We start from the raw sequence: 16,077 nt of genomic DNA on the forward strand, positions 1-16,077 counted from the left end.
CATGTTATGAAAAGAAAACTATGCAAGGACTTCAATTTTGGCAGCAAAATAAACTCATACTAATTTGTTATAGCATGTCTGTATAGGATCTAGTTTGAGACACTAAGAAGAACACATCAGTTTGAAAAGAGCCCTTATCAGAGCAATGTAAATTCTGCTAAAATTGAGGCAAGAACAAACAGTAAATTATAACAAAGCTTGGGAGAAAGAATGGTGAAATCACTCATGCTTTACAAGAAGCTTAGCGGGGCAATGCCCCAAAGACATTAGTAGTTTACAAATGGACAGCTTTTTTTTTCAGAAGAAACAAGATGACGTGGAAGATGAAGTCCACAGAGACAGACTGTCCACACCAATTAGCAAGAAAAAAAACAAATCCTGTTTGTGCCCTATGTAAAGAGGACTGATAATCAACAACACAAACAATAGCCAACATCATAGACAACTTCATTGGTTCAACTTACACAGTTCTGACTGAAAAATTAAAGTTGAGCAAACTTTCCACTGCATGGGTGCCAAAAGTGTTGTGCCCAGATCAGGGGCAGACAAGAGCAGAGTTCTCAATGGGAATCTTAAACAACCAGGGTCAAGATCCTGAAGAATTGTAACAGTAGATAAAGCATAGCTTTCCCAGGATGATTCTGAGGACAAAACATAATCCAAGCAATGGCTACCAGGAGGTGGAAGAGGCCCAGTCAAAGCAAAAGCAGATCCGTCATGAGCAAAGGTCATGGCAACTGTTTATTGGGGACATTCAAGGCATTTTACTTGTTGACTTTGTGAAAGGCCAAAGAACAATAATATCTGCTTATCATGAGAGTGTTCTGAATAAGTTAGCCAAAGCCTTCGTGGAAAATACCTGGGAAAGCTTTAGCAGAAAGTCCTCTAACGCCACAATGTCCCTGCTCATTCCTCTCATCAAACAAAGGCAATTACATAAGAGTCTCAATGGGAAATCATCAGGAATCCACCTGACAATATCGATTCGGCTTCTTCTAACTTCTTTTTGTTTCCCGATCTCAATAAATGTGTAAAGGGCACCCATTCTTCTTAAGTTAATAGTGTAAAAACAACTGCATTGACATTGTTTAGTTCCCAGGACCATCAGTTCTTTAGGGATGAAAAGCAAAGATCCCATTTTTAATGTTTATCTTTTCATTTCCAGAAACTTTTTGAAGTTTTTCCATACAAATCAGCATTTACAAAATAGGCAGAGTCTCACTCAATGAACAGGAAGTTCTACGTCATTTAAAAATTATCTTAAGCAAGTTCAATGTGTAGCCACTGATACTGGTAAATATCAGTTAGGTTGACTTCTGCAATGACCATCACGGAGTAACAATAACTAGAGTTTCTCTCTCTCCTGAAACCACTAAAAAAAAAAAAAAGCCAAAATATATGACACAAAAGTTTGTAAGACACTATAAAGTCAGTTTCAAACAAGGTGAGCCAGACAACTGCCCTAATTTAAGCCTGGAGGAAGTTTCCAACCAACTACTACAAGAGAAGAGCCCAGGAGGAGCTCACTGTTCTCCCTGAGCTGAGGGGACAGAGCTGAGAGTCCAAGGAAACCATGTTGACATGAGCTTTCAGGACAAGGTTTCAGAGAAGAAGGGGATGCATAGAAAGTGAACTCCGGGGCTCTGCAAAGGGCTCCCTAAAATACATAGCTAAGTACTTGTTAGGACAGGCCAAGAGAAAGGTGCCTAAGGTTGGAGAAAGAACACCCAGAAAGGATTAAAAAGTAACAGTACACATGCTCACCAAGGTCCAGGAGTGCTTATTTTATCAGCCACACGAGAAACACTTTAAGATTCCCAGGGGTACACAGAATGGTCTTGCCTCACTAGTTGGGAGTAACTAGCTCTAAAATGAGCACTGGTCTGATCCCACCTAATACATTTTAAAAACAAGACGAAAAAGAGTCAAACTCTTTCCAACTAACTTAAATGCATGCCAATGCAAAGATCAAGAATATTTTTATATATTTTCAACGCCCAGTAAGATAAAATTCACCATATCTCACATCCAGACACAAATTAGCAGAGATGAGACAGCAACAACAAAAAGCAGAAAAATACGGCTCATAATAAGGAGAAAAATCACTCAGTCAGAACTAATCCAGAGTAAATACAGATGTCAAAATTATCAGTTAAGGACACTAAAATGCTTATTAAAATAGTATTCTACATATTCTACAATAGAAACACACAAGATAAAGGCTCATATCAAATTTTAAAGCAAATTTACAATGTGTGAAATGAAAAAAAAGTACCACAAGGGACTAATAGCATATTAGGCATTAAAGGAGAAAAGATAGACACCCCTCAAAATAAAATACAGAGAGGAAATAAAATTAAAAATAAAAACATGAACAGAGTGACAGTAGACAGTAAATTTCAAGTAACAATTTATGTGTAATCTAAGTTCCCAAAGGAGAAGGAAGATGTGAAAACATTTGGGACTTTGAGTAAGGCAAAGCTTTCTTTCATATGACCCCAAAGCATGATTTATAAAACAATATATTGATAAGAATTCATCAAATTTAAAAAAAGAATCTGCTCTTCAAAAGAATCTAGTAAGAGACTCAAAAGACAAGCTACAGGCTGGGAGAAAACATTTGCAATTCATATATCTGATAAAAGACTTGCATCAAGAATATATTTTAAAAGTTCAAGATTTAATAATGAAAAACAACCCCATTTAAAACTTGGGTGAAAGACTGGAACAGACATTTCAAAGTAGACACTTGTTTGGTAAATAAGCACAGGAAAATACGTTGAACATAATTAATGCTTAGGGCAATGCAAATTAAAACCACAATGAGACGCCACTCTCTATTTTTAAATAGCTAAGATTACCATGACTGATAATAATCAGCACTGGCTTGGATGTGGAGAAGCTGAAACTCTCATACACTGCTGATGGGAATAAAATATTGTAAGCTTTGAAAAACAGTTTAAGAGTCTCTTAAAAAGTTAAACATGCTTCTATCATAAGACTCAGTCATTGCACTCCTGGGTATTTACCCAAGAGAAATGAAAGTAGGTGGCCAGACACTGTGGCTCATGTCTGTAATCCCAGCACTCTGGGAGGCTGAGGCAGGCAGATCACGAGGTCAAGAGTTTGAGACCAGCCTAGCCAATATGGTGAAACCCCATCTCTACTAAAAATACAAAAATTAGCCAGGCATGGTGGTACGTGCCTGTAGTCCCAGCTACTCAGGAGGCTGAGGCAGGAGAATCATTTGAACCCAGGAGGCAGAGGCTGCAGTGAGCTGAGATTACACCACTGAACTCCAGGCTGGGTGATGGAGCAAGACGCCATCTCAAAAAAAAAAAAAGGTAGGTGTTCATATAATTCTATCAATACAAATGTTCACAGCACATGTATTTATAATAGCTCAAACTAGAAACAGTCTATCATTCACTACATCAATAAATCAACTTGCTTTATCCAAATCAGTCATTGATAGATGCTGTAACGTGAATGAATCTCAAAATAATTGTACTGAATAAAACAAGACAGACTCTGGACTTAAAACACGCCCCCCCAAAATCATAAAATGTCAGACAAAAAGTGCACACTTAATATTTTATTTATATAAAATTTTAGACTGTTTAAATTATTGTATAGTGACAGAAAGCAGTTCGGTGGTTGATAAGGGCCAGGAGTGAGGGGGCAGAGAAGCAAACTCAGGAAACTGTAGGAGGCAAAGTATCTTTCCATTACCTCGATTATGTGGTGATGGCTTGAAAACTTTCAGTATGTTTAGTTTATTATATGTTAATTATATAAAATAAAGCTTATAATAAAAATAAGAAGATTGAACTGAGGTTTCCTGTGTAATGATTTCCTGAGCCTTTACTGACCATGGCATACACAACACTGGCTGATAATTTCAATTGGTATTAACAAGCAAGCTGGTTCCTGTACACTTACATGTATAATTTGGTCCTATCCTACATCTTTCATTTTAAATGAGTGATCTTGAAAAATCTCTGCATTTTTCTTTACGCAAACATGGCATGAGCACCTGCTATCTGCTGGGCTCGATGCTAGGTCATTCCATCTACCATATCACAGTTAATTAAAATGTTGGCTATTTCTGCTCTTTCTGAGAAACTATGTCTATCCATTATTCAATGGAGAAAAAATACCCTGTTCCTTAAATCAGTGCCCTGCCCAACTTCTTTTATTTTTTTTTTTATTTTTTAGAGACGTCATGCTCTGCCACCCATGATGGAGTGCAGAAGCAGCTCTTAGCTCACTGCAACTTCCACCTCCAGGTCCAAGCGCTTCTCCTGCCTCAGCCTCCCAATCAGCTAGGATTACAGGTGTGTGCCTGGTTAATGTTATTGTATCTTTAGTAGAGATGGGATTTTGCCATGTTGGCCAGGTTGGTGGTGATCTACTGACCTCAAATAATCCTCCCACTTTGGTCTCCCAAAATGCTGGGATTACAGGAGTGAGCCAATGCTCAGGCCCCATTTTCACTCTCTGGAATGACAAATCCACATAGCATGGATGATCTCTGATTTCATCTTTTCGGGTCTGAATCTTTATTTATTTTTTAAGGCTAAAAGAAGCCTTAGATAAAATCAATCAGAGCACTCCATTTGTAACCCAGGGTGGGTTTCAAACCTCAAGTTTCATGTTTGAGGTTCACAATGAAAGTGTTCCCTGGTTAGTCCCACATTGATCTGGCTATGAAGCTATGAAGCTGCTTCCCTGCAAAGTTGATTTTCTCCTGGAAACCAATCCTTGAGTAAATATCATGAGAAGGGTTTATCCACTACCTACTAGCTTGATGCAAACTATAATTGACCCAACGAGACATTAAGAATTAATTTGAAGGAGATAAGCCATTATTACATAAAAGTCAAAGGATCTCCTTTCCATTTCATTCCATGTGATTACTTGTACCTTACGCTTGTGGCTGACCAGAACGATGCCACACTATAGATGGTGGATTAGTTCTCATGGTTTTGGTTTATGTCTATCTGGACAAATCACCCATTCCAATGTGTCTTCACTGTAGAATCTATAGCTATGACTTTTAGAAGCTTTCAAAGATGTCCTGGAGCTAAGCTCTTGGTTACAAAACAGTTAACTAGATTTAGACATTTAGATAGATACAGGGCTTTCAATTTGGGTAACTAAAGAAGTTTAATATATGCAAAAAGAAAAAAAAGTTTAGCCAGGAACAAATAAGATGTTTTTTCCAGTATATTATGTATAGATCAATTTGACTATACAATGAAAGAACAAATATGCAATCCCCCTACATGTTATAGACTGCATGATATGCTGCAAAGTAAATAAATATGCATTAATTAGAAACAGTGAGTTCTAGTCCAAATCCCAGTTCTGCTGCCCATAAGCTATTTGGCCAGGGATAAACAATCAGCACTCTTAAGATTTTTTCTTCAAATCTAAAAAAGCGGCTGAAAGGACTTCTGGCTTACCAAAATCAGAAAATGGCTGAGAGAATCAGATAGATAATATGTAAAATTCCTTTACAAAACTGAAAACACCACATACACATTTGAGCTTGCTATAGTACGTCTGACTTTCAGAAAACAACACGTAAAATCTGAAGTAAAGAATATTTCCCAGGAGTAAGGAGACCTATATCCAAACTCTAGCTCTTCCTCAGAGAAGCTGTCTAATTGCTAAATAAAGCCTGGATTTCTGTTGCTTACCTATAAAATGATAAAAGTAAAATGAAATATGCAAAATCACAGATTTCAGTGTCTGTGCTTTTTGCAAAATATCAGAGATTATGCAAAACTCTCCCCTCTACTTCCAGGTTGTTCATTTCAGTAGAACAATCACTTGAAATTGGATGGACCTGCAGCTATTTCCAATGGCCACATGTTCATCTACAGAAATTCTAATCTTAAATTATTAGGGGCGGTCAAAGAAGAAACAACTTAAAGAGCTTTGATACACCCTCAATTAAATGATAAATGGATGTCAATGTAACACTGATCAAATTCAAATCAAAAATTCAAGAATACAGTGATCTTTCATACTCCTTAGACATCCGGATGCATTTCAAATGTACATTATAAAAAAAACCATTATCCATACCTGAAAGGGCCGCCTGCTGGAAATGTTCAGGTGTTTCCTTATCCATCTGTTGCCTTGATTCCCAAATATCTGCCACAGCAGCTGTCCTTTTGTGTCACTCCAGATTCGCTGGTAGATTGCCAACCTATAAATGTGCTTTCCAAACATGTGGTAGTAGAAGCGGAAAGTGCAGCCTTTTCTATCAGTGGCATTAAGGATTGGGCTGAGTAAGGCAGCACTGTCTTGAAAAGCCTGTGGCTCTGAAGATTCTATGTAGAGATAGTGCCCTTTAGCTGTGCCCAGAGTATTATCTTTCATTGGCCCTGTATTAAGTGTTGACGTTGGACCCTGGTTCCTGGTCCAATTGAAGTCATCCTTTGTATCTTGTTCCCAGTTACAGATTCCATTTTCAAAGTTACACTGCAGTTCAGGTGCTGAAATTCATATTAAATTAGGGTAAAAAATGATTAGGGACAAAAATATATGCAACCACATTCTATTTATCAATATTTAAAGAATGCTAGTTGATACTTTGCTCATGCCAAGGTAAGCTATTTTATTTTAAAAATGCAACAGTGAAGTTTTTAAAAAAAGAGTAACTACAACCTAAATGATACATCAAGTAAGAATATTTTCTGAACTAAAGATGGAATTGCTTTGGACTTTTTTTTCCAAATACTTTTAATGCACATCTCTTCTCCATTTCTATGATGATAACTCCAGGCAAATGATCATGACTCCATGTCTGGCTCACTGTGAGAAACTTCTGGCTCAGTGGATTTCAATCTCAACTGAATGTTCCAATTGCCAGGGAACATTAAAAAACAAACACTAAAGCCAAGAATTCACCTCCAGAGGTGTTGACGTAATTGCTCCTGGTGGTAAAGCCATGTATCAGGATTTTTTTCTAAGTTCCCTTGGTGACTCTAACAGGCAGAGCTGAGAACAGTCGTTTGTTAAGAATCACCCGGAACTTACGGTAAAATTGCTTACTTCATGGTAAAACATTGCAACAGATATTAGCTTACTGGATATAGGGTGAAGCCCAGAAATCCACATTTTTAACAAGCACCCTAATGTAGATGTTTTCCTGACCTCAATCCCAGAATCTTGTCTTTGGTGCCATCTCATCTTGGATCCCAGTGTCTCTACACATCAGTGACAAAGGAACAATCCTTCAATGTCAGTTATGCCACTTTCTTCTCTAATCCAAATTCTTTCATACATGCTCATAGAACCTAAACTTAAATCAAAACTCCTGTCTTTCAGACTGTATTTTCCCTAAATTAAACTGACTGCCTAGTCCCTAGCTATTCTTCCCCTTAGCCTGCACCACATTCCCCATGTATTCTAAACACGCCACCTCTTTCTCCACCTCTGTTTACACTAATGTTAGGTACGTGCCTTGCCGTTTTTTTGCTGTGATCCAATAATTGTGGGTCTTTTCTTCTCACCTGATTATAGCTCCGTCGAGCTGCAGCTTTTAAACTTCCAACTTCCTTCAGTCCCTAGGCCTATTCAGACTTATGAAGAATCTTACAGCAGTCCCGCCTTATCTGATGTTTTACTTTTGGCAGTTACAGTTACCCACAATCAACTGTGGTCAGAAATGTGAAATGGAGAATTCTTGAAATAAGCAATTCATACATTTTGAGTTGCAGGTCATTCTGAGAAGCCTGATGAAATCTTGTACATCACAAATAGCAGCTATCTCGGTTATCAGATCGACTGTAACAGGATCACAGTGCCAGTGTTTAAGTCACCCTTACTTTACTTAACAATGGCTCCAAAGTGCAAGAGTTATGGAGCAGGCATATTGTTGTAATTGTTCTATTTTATTAGTAGTTGTTGTTAATTTCTTACTATACCTAATTTAGAAATTGAACTTTATCAGGCTGAGCGCAGTGGCTCACTCCTGTAATCCTAGCACTTTGGGAGGCCAAGGCGGGCAGATCACTTATGGTCAGGAGTTCAAGACCAGCCTGGCCAACATGGTAAAATGCTGTCTCTACTAAAAAAGAAAAAAAAAAAAGAAAAAATAGCTGGCATGGTGGCAGGCACCTGTAGTCCCAGCTATTTGGGAGGCTGAGGTAGGAGAATCACTTGACCCAGGAGGTGGAGGCTGTGGTGAGCAGAGATCCCGCCACTGTCTCCAGCAGGGGCAACAGAGGGACACTCTGTCGTCTTAAAAAAAAAAAAACAAAAAAGAACTTTATCATAAGTATTCATTTATAGAAAAAAGAAACAATATATATAGGACTAGGTACTTTTCTCACTTTCAGACATCCACCGGGGATCTTGGAAGCCCCCAGGTAAGGAAGACATCTACCACAGTCAATAATTTAACACTCTATCTAAATTTCTAGGGTAATTTAGGAACATGTTCATTTTTCAGAATGTGAGGATATACTGACACCTGATATTCGCCTTAGCATAAATAATATAAAATGGGCATTTGAAAGCCTTTGAGAGAAGGGAACAGGTTTTAGAATTAACAAGTAGTTCCACATTTTAGCTTCATTTACATGTTAGTTTTTAAAAAAATAAATGTCAACTGTCCTTTAACTACTCATCTTAGTAATGGCACTTGGTGTCAAAAGTGAACAAATATTCTGCAACAATAACTGAAAGAGTATGTGAATAAAGGCAGCCAGGCAAGAGTAAGTCATCTGTCTTAGAAAAATCACAGAAGAGGAGCTTAGACTTTATGAAGGAAACCAAGTGAGTAAATGTCAAGTGGGAGATGAGCTTCCTTTTGATATTTCCTCACTTGTGACTAATCAACTTGTGAATGGCAAGTTGCTGAGTTTCTGACATAAAACTGATGCTAAAGCAAACATATTTTTCCACTGTCTGTCTTGGTGCTGTCTGCACACTCAAACTTCATTTCCAAAGGGAATATGCCTAGCTCCACCTTTCCCTAAAAGACCACATCTCTAAATATATTTCAGGAAATACGACGTGGATTTGTGGATCTCTAATGTACACTATGTAATGAAGTAATATGCCTTGAAGGAAGGCCATGTGAGAAATTGACATTCTTCCACTAATACATAATCACAAGAGGTTTTGTGATATTATAGTTGTACTCCCACTATCCAATTCTACTAAGCGAATATACAGAAGTTTTAGGGGCAATTTGCTTATTTTTAGCAGAAAATCACCATTTTTTAATGAGTCGGATTGAGAGAGCTTGAAAAGACGAAAAGGATTTCAAAATTTGCAAAAATAAATTGGCCTTAGGAAAAGTTACACTTTGTATGATAGTCATTGTCCAAATCACAAATTTTAATTATATCCACTCAAATACTAGTGTGTAAACTTCATGAGAGGCATGGTAATTCTGAGTTTAATAGGCCTGACTTTGATATACCTTTGATAATATGTGTACTGAAGATTACATATGTGCAAAACTCTCTACAATGATTTATATGGAAATTTTTTAAATGTTTTCTGTGATGTAGTAAGCATTTTATGTTTCTACTTTGTTTTGTAATTAGCATCCCTATTTCATGAACATAAATTTAACACATAAAATAAATTTCATAAATAATTTATAAAATAAATTTCATAATAAAAGTAATTTATTTGAAAAATGTACTATTCAAATATCTTGAGTTTTAAAAATCATTGCTATTTCTGGATGAGGAATCTGAGTCCAAGGAAAGAGGCAAACCTTTTCTTTTCTTGACAGAGTTTTGCAATAAAAAATGAAAAAACAACTACGCATCACTAAGTGTGGTGGGCAATATGGGCAGTAGATTCAAACTGTACGGAAACATACTACAAAGGCCTGCAGATCTGACCTTCCCCAAACCTTCATCCTTTTCATATTTTGGGCCCTCTTTCCCCTTCACCTCCTTGCTCTAGCCACACTGGCTATTTTCCATCTGCCTTGCAGCCACATATCAGGGCTTTTAGATACAAGCTTTGACTTGTGATTTTTTTTAGATCTGATCTAAGAACTTTCTGATCTATAAACTTTCTATAATCTCTAGAAAGTCCACTGCCACTCTTAAATAAAGTCACAGCACAAAGCTACCTTTTAATATCTCTTTATTAAATATTTAGATATTTGTATTTCGATAAGATTATAAGCTCCTACAAGGGCAGGGACTCTGTAGTTGCTTTTATCATTGTATTTCTAATATTTGGTATCTAGTATCTAATAAATCTACTTAATAAATTGACTAATTAACCACACATAACATACATCAGCTTTAGAGCTATGGTTACTGTTATTGGTTTGATTGGCAAGACAACAGTGAACTCATTAAGGTCATCACTTTCAAAATGAGAAAGAGAATCCCCTAAGCAAAAAGAACTTACCACAGTTGACTTCATCAGTACCATCACCACAGTTATCCACCAGATCACATAACTGAAGCTTTTCTATGCACGCCCTGGTGTGGTGACACCAAAAATGATCCGGCCCTTCACAGCTCTCAGCAGGAAGAGGGAGATTACAATTTTCAAATCGGATGTCATCAATAGCTGAGACCCCATCATAAATGCCCAGACTGACTTTATCTAGTGACAAGTGGAAGGGCTGAGAAAGGCGCCCTAGCTGAATGATTGCCTCTGACCATTGGTTTCCCTGATTGTATAATACTCTCCAAAGCACTGTTGAGTCATGAGATTTTTCCATATGTAGTTGCAGCTCAGCTGCTCCCACTGACAGGCCATAGTTATAGAACCTAAAAAAGAGTAAATGTAAGAAATGCAAGTGATTTATAGAATAGACTACATATGTAGCCTTTAGACTTTTCTACTCGGTCAACAGTCAATTTTCATGAGTTATCATAAAAGACATTTTTCTTTCCTGCAATAACTGTGGCCATCCATTTGCAAGGGCTTATCTGCTAAAGCACACACTCAGTGATTCTCACAACCCCGGGAACTTGTCTCAAGGAGTTCAGTACGGAACAAGAGGAAGCAATCTTAATTAAATTATAATCCGCAGTTGGAGGGAAAGAGCCCCTTTCATCCTAAAGAAAAAAGCAGCATATACTGATAACACGCTCCTAAGTAAAATGCAAATCATGTGAATTTAGTGCAACGGCTATTTTTGGTGTAAAACCAGCAGTAAACCACAGTAATGAATAAGTGCAGAAGTGTGCTTGCAAATCTTTCACCAACAGGGTAACTGATCTTTTTGTTTAATATTTACCAGAAGGAAAGTATGCATCCAGGTCCCGTCTGGCTGAAAGTTGGACTCTGGAGCTTAGCAACTTGCCACAAGCTGCTGCTTTCCTTCAGAATGAACATAAAATGCCCTGTTGAGATACAAAAACAAAACCTTCATTAACCTACTGGACTCCAAAATTAGACATCTGTCTCTTAACCCTACACTGAGCAACATCACTGTCCAACTGAAATTAAAAGTTTTATACAATAAAAAAATCAATCAGTGACTCTTAGTCAAATTTGCTCTCATAAATCTTGAACCACTATCTACATCTCATGCTAAATGATACCAAAAACAGTTAATAATTTCAGGCAGTTCAGCCAGAAATATATCTATACGCCATCTGTACCACCCATAAAGGAATCAGTCCATGCAGCACAATTATAATTGACAATATTCCAACTGACAGTTTGTTGTAGTATCACAGAACCATACCAGCTTCCCTCTCTCTTCTGAGGTTTAACTATATACAGTAAGTAGCAGTGGTTAGAGAGTCCCTGTTTGCTTCTTACCTTGAGATGTGTTGAGACTATGATCCCGAGGTGGAGCCTGGGACTCAAAATCAGTGGAAAGTTCACTCTGAGAGCTCCGTACCCAGTCAAAATGGTCACCACTAATTGCTTCAAACCAACCACAGCTGTTTGCTTCAAAATCACACTTGGAAACTGAAGAACAAAAACATGGCTCTTATGCTGGCTCTCCAAGTGGCTCCCACACTTCGAAAAGGCAGAGCTCAAATGGAAATCACCTTACTATGCTTCTCTATGTACATGAAGGGCATGAAGGGACACATTTGAGAACATAAAAAAAGGATCCTTTCTCATTTGCAAAAATGGAGCTGCACTTTCTATAATGGAAATTGAGAAGGCAGAATTCTCAATTCAAGAAATTCAAATTTTTTTCCCAAATATTCTAAGAAACAGCATCATTCAGCTCGGTTACTTATAGAATTGCCAAGGTATATCTAATTCAGGCTGATACTTAACGTTAAGTTTCCCAGCTTGAAGCATCAGCTTGAAGGTGTCATTGTTTCTGCATGGTGTTTTATGTTAACCATGAAAAGCTGCTACTTCTCAACAATTTAACATGTGAAGAAAGCAGGTACACTCTATTTAATACAATGTGTACCTCAGATTTGTATAGAGCTTAGAATTTCACAAAGTGTTATATGCACTGTCTAACTGTTGCAGAAATAAAAAATTTGAACTATTTTCAGATAAATATGCAGAGAAATCAGTTATATTCTGCAAAGATATTCTAGAAGAGGAAGAAGAAAAAAGGAAAATGAGAAAAAAAGAGAAATTGTAATGTTAGTAGTGTAATAGTACAGCTAATAGTTATTGAACACTTTATGTAATAGACCCTGTATGGAATACATAGATCTATCTTTCACAAATATATAGATAGAATACATAGATCTAACTTTCACAAACAGCCCTATAGGAAGGTATTATTGTTGTTATTTCATAAAAGAGGACAGAGAGGTTGAGAGTAGTTATTAATGTAACCAAGGTCAAATAGTTAAGAAGTTATAGAGTGGGATCGTAATCCAAATATTGTGACTCATAGGCTAATATTCTTTCTCCAACTGTTGATAATAAGTGTTAACTGTCATTAGATTGAACAAAAGTAAACCAAAAAGGCATAATCTGAATTTACTCGGAAAGAACATTCAGCTGTCACTACATAGACCAAGGTAAAATGAAGTTCATTTTCATTGATGATGATTACACTGAAATTCTTAGCCGTTAGCTATTTTTATCCAGAAACATAGTCATAAACTGTGTAGACATACCCTTGTAAAATAAATTAGGGAGTAAACAGTGAGTTTAGGGTAGAAAAGTATAAATTAAATCACTAAATGAGATTACAAAATTTAAAATTATAAGATCATTTTAATCTAATAACAAAGTTATAGGGAATTTAACCTAATTGTAACAGCATTTTAACCTAATGATAAAATTATCCTTTTGAACTTGAAAATTCCTCTTCTACGTGGAGAAGAATGTGAGATGATAATATTACAAACACCTTCTAAGTTTTTATAGTTTCTATGAAATGTCTAATTTCAAATGCATATTTGCTTTCTATCAAATTTCCTGGCCCCAATTTGACTAGCAAAGTAGTTCTGAATCTTATCAGAATCAAAGGGAATGTATAAATACATCTATATACCTAAAAATAAAAACTTTAAAAATAACACATCTACTTTAATATGCAAGAGATAGCTATACTTCAGTATATAAAGACAAAAAGAAATGAAATGAAAGCTTTACTATATTTAAAGATTTTTCAAGTAAAGTTTACAAATGTGTGGTAAAGCAAAATCATATACTGCTCAAAAATTTAAAATAATAATAGTAAATAATACAAGTAAGAAATAAAATGCAAAGGATATTTGTCTTCATACAGTTAAAAGCTACCTCTTTAGGTATATAATACACAAACAACACATAAATATACATAGAGTCTAGGGTTTTCAAAGTATGTAGATGTCATTTTGATACCTGGGAAGCAAATGCTTTTGATTCTTATTTCAGACAAGGTGGGGAACTGGATCTAGGAGTTATTGTTATGTAAATATAAGAGGAAAACAGGTTATTGCTACTGTATAATATCTATGTCACACACCTACCTGGAAAGAAAACCTTATTATCTGCTATTCAGGGAGATACTGCTATAGAAATAAGAGAATATTCCAATGGTAGCAAAATTTCAGAAATCATTGCAGTGACTTTGTAGTTCTCTTAGATAAGACTCTTCAAAGATAGTGATTTTTCAAAAGATAATTATGCTGTTAAAATTCAAATATGCATTTCTAGTGTTCTTTATATTCAGATTTTAAAACTTTCCTTGATTGATCATAAATGCAATAATCAATCATTTATTTTATTTATCAATTTATCTTTTTGAGATGGAGCTTCACTCTTGTTGTCCAGGCTGGAGTGCAACAGTGCAGTCTTGGCTCACCACAACCTCTGCCTCCCAGATTCAAGCAATTCTCCTGCCTCAACCTCCCGAGTATCTGAGATTACAGGCATGCGCTACCATGCCCAGCTAATTTTGTATTTTTAGTAGAAATGGGGTTTATCCATGTTGGTCAGGCTGGTCTCAAACTCCCGACCTCAGGTGATCTATCCACCTCAGTATCCCAAAATGCTGGGATTACAGGTGTGAGCCACCGCACCCTCTAGTTAGCTATTAATTGAATATGTGCTTCACTAGAACAGCTTTGAAAAATTATATATATATATATAAAATTTCTACATCGAATTATATATCATAAATATATATAAATATAGTACACATGTGTATATATATACACACCCACATGTATGCATATATAAAATTTCTAAGTTAGAAAAGGAGAAATACAATAGCCTGGGAATGTTTTAATAACTGAGGTCCAAGAATTTTCCACTGTTTCTGAAGCATTATTAACTTTCTCAGTTATCATGATCAGAATTCTCATTTTTTGCAGTAATAATTGCAATTAGCATTTACTCAGGATTTGGTGTATAGCAAGCTTTGTGCTAGGGGCTGTTACGTGCATAACATGATGCCTGTTGACACAAAATTCCTGTTTCACACATGTCCCTCAAAGCCCAAAGTACAATAAAAATAAAATTATGACTGTCTATACTATGGCTATGGGTTGAAAAGCTAATGATTCTACAGCAGCTTTTAGTTACCGTGAGAAAAATTACCTGAATGACCTCTACTGATTATGTAAATATCATTACATCAGTTGCCTCTGGAGAAAAGGCATTAGGAGATACTTGGTGGGCTGGCTCACAGGTCCATCCCTGTCATTCTTTGAGCTCTTCATTGAGATAAAAGAAATTGAATTTATGTAGAAGCCAAAAATCCTCATGCAATGGGGGGGAAAAGTCCAAAATCAGAGTCTTTATTATTTCAGATTCACTGTCTCAGAACTTCTCTGATGGTTTAGGATGATTCTACTGAGATTTGTTGGCAAGGAACAAACACAAAGTGTACAAAACAGAAGTCTGAAGTCTAAGATGGTAATTCGAGCCTCACACAAAGATTTAAAAATTCCTAGAAGGAAATACGTCCTGACACATCATGTGGTTGAACTTTGAACAGTTGAACTCCTTCTGGTGTTAGCCACAGAGGCAAGATGCTCATGTTGAGAGAGAAAAACAAAATAAAACAAAAACAAAATGAAGGCTGAACATGTGAGTAGTAATTTTAAAAAGTTAAAACCCAGACCCAGGCGAGAGGTGTCGTTGTGACTTACAGAAATATCTGAATCAGAAGAATATACATGTAGTATAAAAAACATCTGTTGATACATATGTCATCTTATTTAATCCTCATGAAATATCAAAGGAAATACTGTTGTCCCTATCTTATTTATTTTTGTTTTGAGACAGTCTCATTCAGTTGCTCAGTATGGAGTGCAGTAACATGACCTCAGCTCATGGCAGCCTCAACCTCCCAGGCACAGACAATTCTCCTGCCTCGGCCTCCTGAGTAGCTGGGAACACAGTTACATGCCACCATGCCTGGCTATCTTTGTTTTTTTAATTTTTGTTGAGATGGGGTCTCCCCATGTTGCCTATGCTGGTCTGAGGGCTCAAGGGTCCTCCAGCCTCAGCCTCCCAAAGTGCAGGGTTTACAAGTGGTAATCCTCTGTGCCTGGTTGTGTCCCATTTTTATATTTTATTTTATTATTTTATTTATTTGGAGACAGAGTTTTGCTCCATACCCCAGGTTGGAGTGCAGTGGCACGATCTCAGCTTACTGCAACCTCCACCTCCTAGGTTCAAGCAATTCTCATGCCTCAATCT

The 16,077-nt window shown here is 36.7% G+C and overlaps 1 protein-coding gene across 1 annotated transcript in view; it reads right to left on the reverse strand.

Moving 5' to 3' along the window:
* Positions 1-16,077, reverse strand: part of MALRD1 (MAM and LDL receptor class A domain containing 1) — a 594,555-nt gene that overhangs the window by 431,053 nt on the left and 147,425 nt on the right. Inside the window, exons 15-18 of the mRNA XM_039478847.2 lie at positions 11,776-11,928; positions 11,246-11,351; positions 10,405-10,772; positions 6,097-6,509 (exon numbers count right to left, since the gene is read on the reverse strand). Of these exons, the coding sequence (XP_039334781.2) occupies positions 6,097-6,509; positions 10,405-10,772; positions 11,246-11,351; positions 11,776-11,928 (1,040 nt within the window). The remainder of the gene's footprint in view (positions 1-6,096; positions 6,510-10,404; positions 10,773-11,245; positions 11,352-11,775; positions 11,929-16,077) is intronic.

This window comes from Saimiri boliviensis, chromosome 8 (genome assembly GCF_048565385.1).
Source record: "Saimiri boliviensis isolate mSaiBol1 chromosome 8, mSaiBol1.pri, whole genome shotgun sequence".
Lineage (NCBI taxonomy): Eukaryota > Metazoa > Chordata > Mammalia > Primates > Cebidae > Saimiri > Saimiri boliviensis.